Here is a 7,905-nt window from a genome sequence, read left to right as displayed (position 1 = left end):
TCTTGCATTCCTAAGGAATCCTCAAGGGAAGACATTTGTTCCGCGGTCATAATAAAAATAACAGAAGAAGAAAAGGGGAAGAAAAAAAAATGCACAAGGTATGCAGATCAGTGTTGCAACGTGTGGAAACTTTCTCCACTGAAAGGTAGAGGTTAACAAGGATTTTGCAACAATGGTTTGTTGCGACCTGTGACTAGGTAAAAATTGTAGAACCTTGTCGGTCTGGTAATAAGGGTAACGATTCAATTTCCTTCAACTTTAATTTAGTTTAATTAAAGTTTTATGATGTTTTTTATTCAATTGTAAGGTTAAAGTATAGAATAGATACAAAAAACCCTCCCCTCCCCATGTTAAGAATGGCTTTTTAAAATAATAACGTTATTATTTCAGCACAGCTCACTCTCTGCATGAGTACCCATATTGAAATTGACGAAATCGATATTTTTATTGGATTCCAATAAAATTAAACCTTTTTTATGTTTAATATAATTTTAAGAATCAATATTTTTGAGGGAGATTGCAAAAAAAGTGTTTCAGATTATTTTAAAAGTTATTGAATGGGATTTTTTTAAAGCATAAAAAATAACTTACTTTTCATATTGTAAACTTATTTTAATATTTAAATTTTACTTAAACACATTTTGGTCAATGTCAAGTTTCTTTCCAACTCCTTCAAAAAACTTTAATATGACGACCTGAATAGGTTTTCGGTGATGCTGAAAACGAATATCACATTTAAATTTGAGTCAGATAAGTAGTTTTCATGATATAAAGAAATTACTTTTTCAATAAGTGGGGGATCACTTTCCTATATAAAAGTTACGTAAAATGAGCACCCACTTTCTGGTCATTTAGTAATTTCTTCATATCATAAAGCAATTTTAAATTGTGATATTCGCTTTCAGCACCCCCCAAAACCGGCGATATTTTTTACTAAGAAATTCGTTCATTTTTTCATTTTCAAATTTGTTTTATATGACGAAATTATTAGGTGACCAAAAAGTGGGTGTTTTTTTACGTTAAATTTACATAAGAAAGTGATTACCCATTTTTGAAAAAGTACTTTCTTCATATCATGAAAACTACTTATCTGTCCCAAATTTAAATGTGATATTCGTTTTCAGCATCATTGAACACCTAGAAAAGTCGTCATTTTAAAGTTTTTGGAGGAGTTGGAAAGAAACTTGACATTGACCCACATGGTCACATTTCATATATATTTTATACACGAAACCAATATGTTTATTGGATTGCAATAAAAAAAAATAAACTTATTTTGGTAAAATTTTACTTTAAGGCCCGTCTCACGTTCGTATAGAAGAAAATGTTTTTTTTGTAGATTCCAGTGTGCTGAAAAAGAATATGAAAACCGTTTCCGTCGGAAATTTACCGTTTGCATGGTATGAACCTCGGAATGCTGGAAGTACGCGCGAGCGCGCGGAAACATAAGCGAGCTTTTTTAATGGCGGAATCGCGCGCGCACTCGCGTACCTGACGGCCTTTTCATAGAGCAATGTAATGTTTGGCGGAAAATTTCAAAGTAGATGAAAAACCAAGAAAAATAAAACAACTTTGCGGGGGAGGGGGATGTCGGAAATACCCTTTTTTTGTGGCGGACAAATCAGTTTTTTTTTTTTTTTTTTTTTGAGGGGGGGTGAAGTTGGAATATCATTAATAATCTCGGAAAGACTTTTTTTTTTTTTTCAAAACAATTCTTTTTCTTTAGTGGCGGACAAATTACTTTTTTTTGGGGGGAGGGGGGATAAGTCGGAATCAGAATGATAAAAAATGTCAAAATGACACTTACATTATCTCCGTTGTTGGCAAATGTTCCTTGGCGCGTGTAACCGGTGGCTGCTGGGTGGGTGCTATAAACAAATATAACTTCCGGCGCAAATTAAACCCCACACCCCCACATATACGCGGAAGAATATCAATGAAAGAATTTTTCGAAATTTTTGAAATTATTATATTCTAAAATATATTATAGCACTTTTTGGGTGGAAAATTTAAAATTAGCTGAAAAAGAAATAAAACAAGAAAAGGAAAGCACTCGAAGTTGGAGTAGGGAGGGGGGGTAATTTATCTTTTTTTTTTTTTTTTTTTTTTTTTACCTGGAACATAGAATTTTCAAAAAGTAACGCACCGACATTTACCAATTAGAACACCATTTAACATTTTCCGAAGATTTTACTGTGTACATTGGGGGCGCGAGCGGGCGGGGGGGGGGCGGATGTGATGTTGGGGCGCGCGCCCCAACATCACATCCGCCCCCCCCCCGCCCGCTCGCGCCCCCAATGTACACAGTAAAATCTTCGGAAAATGTTAAATGGTGTTCTAATTGGTAAATGTCGGTGCGTTACTTTTTGAAAATTTGAAAATTCTATGTTCCAGGTAAAAAAAAAAAAAAAAAAAAAAAAAAAAAGATAAATTACCCCCCCCTCCCTACTCCAACTTCGAGTGCTTTCCTTTTCTTGTTTTATTTCTTTTTCAGCTAATTTTAAATTTTCCACCCAAAAAGTGCTATAATATATTTTAGAATATAATAATTTCAAAAATTTCGAAAAATTCTTTCATTGATATTCTTCCGCGTATATATTGGGGTGGGTGGGGGTGTGGGGTTTAATTTGCGCCGGAAGTTATATTTGTTTATAGCACCCACCCAGCAGCCACCGGTTACACGCGCCAAGGAACATTTGCCAACAACGGAGATAATGTAAGTTGTCAGCGACCTCAATTACCTATAAAACAAACAAATTAGAGTGGTCGGTGTTCTGTAGTAGCGTACCAAGAACTGTTTTGAAAAAAAAAAAAAAAAAAAATGTCTTTCCGAGATTATTAATGATATTCCAACTTCACCCCCCCCCTAAAAAAAAACTGATTTGTCCGCCACAAAAAAGGGTCTTTCCGACATCCCCCTCCCCCGCAAAGTTGTTTTATTTTTCTTGTTTTTCATCTACTTTGAAATTTTCCGCCAAACATTACATTGCTCTATGAAAAGGCCGTCAGGTACGCGAGTGCGCGCGCGATTCCGCCATTAAAAAAGCTCGCTTATGTTTCCGCGCGCTCACGCGTACTTCCAACATTCCGAGGTTCATACCATGCAAACGGTAAATTTCCGACGGAAACGGTTTTCATATTCTTTTTCAGCACACTGGAATCTACAAAAAAAACATTTTCTTCTATACGAACGTGAGACGGGCCTTAAAGTAAAATAATACCCTTATTTTAATATTTTAGATTATTTTAAAGTTGTCGAATAATATTGTTGTAAAATGAAAAAAAAAACAACAAAAAAAACTTACCTTCCATTCCAGGAATTTAATACGAAAAAAAAAATCGTTTTTCTTTTGTGTCCAACGCAGAAAATTTGTTTGTTTGTCAGGATTTCTTAATATAATCTTTAGTAAATTGATACAAATTTTGTTTTGTGTGTCCAATTCATTAAGCAATTAAATATATGAAAATATAAAAGAATCAAAATTAAAAGACAAAAAACACGATTTAAACGTGAAATTATTATAAGAAGAAAAACTGCTTTAGAACAAAGAACTTATGTTCATCGTAAAACGGTGTAATCATTATTTTGTTCCTCGTGTAAAAGATTGAACATTTCATTATTAGTTGGATTAGTCGAACTACTGTTTACATCCAAGATGAGAACAGTAATCCAAATAATCCAAACATAAAAAAATGCAAAACTGAATATTTCACATAAACATTTCAAAAATGAAGGAATTGAACAAATAGCGAAGTCAATCAAATAACAAAAATAGATTTGAACCAACAAGAAACAAAACAATAATCACATGATTACATTATGAAAATTGCGACTTATTTTTATCAGATTCGATTCCGTTAACTTTACGATGACCTTAACTTATAATTCCAGACTTATACCTGATGTTTTACGTGCAATCAGCATCAAACGATGAAAGTGTAGTAGCTGTTTCTAGTTTGTTTATGCATTTCAACGTTGTATCCTGGTTTTGCTTGTCACGATTTGCGCCCTGTGAGAAAACTCTCTCATAGCCTGAAAATAGGCCCAGTGTCAGACGTAACAAAATGAAACAGAACTTACCGTGGTCTTGAAGAAAAAGTTGACTGCCATAGGTAGGTCTGTTGCAAAATTAGTTGGTCTTATTTTGCTGGCATGGGCCGAGTAGTTCATAATCCCTTGATGAGATTAATGCACAGTCGTTGCATTTAGGCTCTGGGAGACTTGGAGTGGTTTTAGTCAATCCTGTCGAAGAATACGACTACCAGGCCATTTCCTGCTGTCTTTTTTCACGACTGTCTTCAGCTAGGAATTTTTTGGTCAGCAAGGGAAATTAAGATTTCCCGCTGAAAAAAAAAGGGTTTGGTCGGGGAGGCCCTTTAGTGGCCAATCCCCGATCTTGTCTCATTAGCGACAAGACCAATCAGTGGTCCCATAACATCGTGTTATTCCTGACACACTCCCAAGGGGGCAAGAAAAAAGTAATCGGTAATCGATTACTTTTTTTTTTTTTAAGTTATTAAAATGAAACAGATTGTTTTATGTTTGATTTCTATTGAACAAATGAGGCTAATCCCTAAGGATAAGTATTATGTGTTTCTACCACAGAAATGAGTAAAGTTTCAGCTAACAGTTTTAACCAAATCAACAGTATCAATAATTAACAACTAGAAAGAAAAAACTATAATAACATAAGTCAGTAGACAATTCATCTTTAATTGCTACAATGGGGAACTTAACCCAACCTAACATAACATGTTTTCCGAACAATTTGGACAAAACCAAATTCCGGTGGTATCTTGTTCATTAACTCCGACGCAGTTAAAATGATACCATTTGTTGCACTTATCGCAACATACCATTGGAGATGATCCATCATTCTCAATGGAACAAGTTGGGCAGAAGAAGGGACCTCCCTCCTCCACAAACTCTGACGAAGAGGATTCAGGATTATCCTTCATTTCCAAAGGGAACAAATGTTTTAGGGAGTGGATTTGTTCACACCCATCTCTTAATATGCGAGCAGAACGAGCCTTTCCATCGTTTCCGTAGATGAGGTTGAGCACCTTACCAAGACTCCAGAAAGGTCTAGGTTTGTTGGGTGTTTTAATCAAAACAACGTCACCGACTGAAATCCTTTCAGTAACTTGACTGATCATCTCTCTATCTCCCTCCCTTAAGGAGAGAAGATATTCGTTGTACCAAATTTTGCGGAATTTTTCAACAAATTCATCTCTCAGCTGCAGAGAGTTTAACAATTGCACCCTACTCGGGGTGTCAGGACAGAGATCATCGACCTCCATGTTTCCCAATATCAAGCGTGGGCTATAGCCCGTTTGCAGAAAATGATTAGGGGTCAAAGTTTCCAATCCCCTTTCCGCAGAGTTAACGTAGGTGAGGGGTCTGTCATTAATGGCCTTCTCTACGTCAGAAACAATAGTTAGGAAGTTGAAATATTCGATCTTCCTTCTACCAATTAATTTGTGGAAACACCGTTTCACGGTTTGTATCATCCGCTCCCATGTGCCTCCATGCCATGCGGAATAAAGAGGGATGGTAACATGTCTAATTGAAGTTGATCTGAATTGTTCCTTGAACTCATCAGAAATGAATACTTCTGACAACGAGATACCAGCAGCCAAGAAGGTTTTGGCATTATCAGAATAAACGTAGGAAGGGACACCAAATAGGGTAGTAAACCTGACAAATGCCAGTAGAAAAGAACGTGTGCTCATGTCAGGCAACAGTTCAAGATGTACAGCCCTGAGACTCATACAGGTAAACAACAAGAGATACATTTTGGTATCCTCATTGTTCCCCTTTATCCAAAAATGGCCTGAAAAGTCAACACCAACTTGGTTGAATGGGCGAACAAAATTTGTCCGGTGGGCTGGTAGTTGGGAACCCGAAGGGGTCTGACAAGGCAGAGAATTTATTTTTTTGCATGTTATGCAATGGCGGAGGACGCCCTTCACTGATTGTCTCCCTTGAGGGATCCAAAACCCCATTAGTCTTAACTTGGTTAGGGTTGAGCTAACTCCGAGATGACTGCAATTCCAGTGTGCCTCCTGAACCACTAGTCGAGTCAAATCATGATATTTACCTAAGATGATGGGGTGTTTGACTTGATATGGGTGAATATCAGAACTTTGTATACGACCTGTAGCGCGCAGCAATCCTTAATTATCCAAGAATAATCCAAGGGCACTTACTCTTGGCGGTATAGTTTTACCAGCAGGTTCCCTTAAGTAATTTAATTCGCAGGGGAATTCTTTCCTCTGCATACTAGAGAAAAGCAAAAACCTTGCCCTTTTAACAGTATCGGTTTGTCTATGTTTCAATTTATCGACAAACCGCAAAACCTTCTCCAGCACACCGATTGTCTTCGTCAAGGAAGAAAATTTTGAAATATTAAACGGAAGAATATTCTCTTCCGAAGTAGCCTCATTGGAAAGAAAGCAAGAGACAATCTTTTTATTAGTGTCATTCAGACACGGTAACGGAGTTATTGGCCAATCAACAGCACTTCGATTTGCCCAATCAGGGCCATGAACCCACAAATCGAAAAATTGCCGGAACTTAGCAGAGGAAAGACCCCTGGTTAACAAATCTGCCGGGTTTTCAGCAGAAGGGACATATTTAAATTGAGGTAAGATACCAAAATCATTTTTGATAGCTTCCAACATCCTCTTAATGTCCAAAATTCGGTTTTCCACAAAGAGATTTTTCTTTGTACCCCTACCGTTCAACACCCAAGACAATGCCACCTGGGCATCGGAGACTACAAACAAATTACGGACGTCGACAGGCTGCAAGGCCCTTAACACATTAGGGACGACCTTAAAAGCAAGATAAATTGCCATAAGTTCCAGAATGGGTAGGGTTTTTTTCTTAAGAGGAGCCACCTTTCCCTTTGCGAATACAAGGTGACACTGCGACCCCTGCTTGGCATACAGCGAAAATCCGTACGCAAGTTTGGAAGAATCGCAAAAGCATAAGAAATCAGTAGGAACGTCATTCACCAAGGCATTCCTTGGAAACTCAATCCCACTCAAATCGTTCAACTCACCAGCGAGATTCTGCCAAGCATCGGTGAAATTTTCTGGGATTTCTTGGTCCCAGGATAAATTGTTCCTCCACAGTTGACTGATTAGGATCCTGCCCTGGACTGTGACAGGAAGGAACAACGATAATGGGTCAAAGATTCTGGAAGTCTGAGACAAGATTCCTCGCTTGGTGTTGACCTTAGAATCTATCGCTACGGGTGCCAAGCACACAGAATCTCTCTGTGGAGAATAATGGTACCCTAACACCTTTTCAATGGGGGGAGGAGGAGAAACCAGGGTCCCATCCTCGATCATTTTAATTTGTAAGTGATTGTGGTTGGAATTGCAAGACTGAAGTTCAAATCCAGCATCCATTAATCTTTCTCGTACGGTTTCGTAGGTTGAACAAAGAGAATTGAAATCACTATTGGTAGCGACCAGATTGTCGACATAAAAATTATTATGGAGCACAGAGGAGGGAACATCATCAGGGTATCTCTCGGTATGCAGCTTGATGATACAACTTAAAATGAATGGGCTTACATTGAAGCCGAATATTACTGTATTGTATCTATAAGCACGCAAATTCTCATTCACCTTCAAGAAAAAACAAAATCTATTTTTATCCTTATTGGTCCTCAGACGGACCTGGAGGAAGGCTTTTTTCAGGTCCCCCAAAAGTACATAATTTTTCTTCCGGAAGACCAGCCAGAGGTCCAACAATTGGGCAGTTAGGTTGACACCAGCATAGGCCGCATCATTAAGGGAAACACCTCCTCGTCTCTTGAAGGAGCAATTGAATACAGGTCGCATCTTGGTGGTAACCCCAGTTCCTTGTTTTATGACCGGACGATGGGGGAT

At 37.8% G+C, this 7,905-nt stretch overlaps 1 protein-coding gene across 1 annotated transcript; it reads right to left on the bottom strand.

Annotated features, from left to right (window-relative positions):
- Window positions 1–4,743: 4,743 nt before the first annotated feature.
- LOC145248776 (uncharacterized) lies at window positions 4,744–6,006 on the bottom strand. Its single transcript, XM_080110412.1, has one exon. It carries the CDS (start codon window positions 6,004–6,006, stop codon window positions 4,744–4,746), a length of 1,263 nt encoding a protein of 420 aa, XP_079966538.1.
- Window positions 6,007–7,905: the final 1,899 nt, after the last annotated feature.

This window comes from Euprymna scolopes, chromosome 27 (genome assembly GCF_053919585.1).
Source record: "Euprymna scolopes isolate OS-2025 chromosome 27, ASM5391958v1, whole genome shotgun sequence".
Classification (NCBI taxonomy): domain Eukaryota; kingdom Metazoa; phylum Mollusca; class Cephalopoda; order Sepiida; family Sepiolidae; genus Euprymna; species Euprymna scolopes.
The sequence above is the reverse complement of the archived record's forward strand: the minus strand, read 5'-3'. Positions and strand labels throughout refer to the sequence as shown.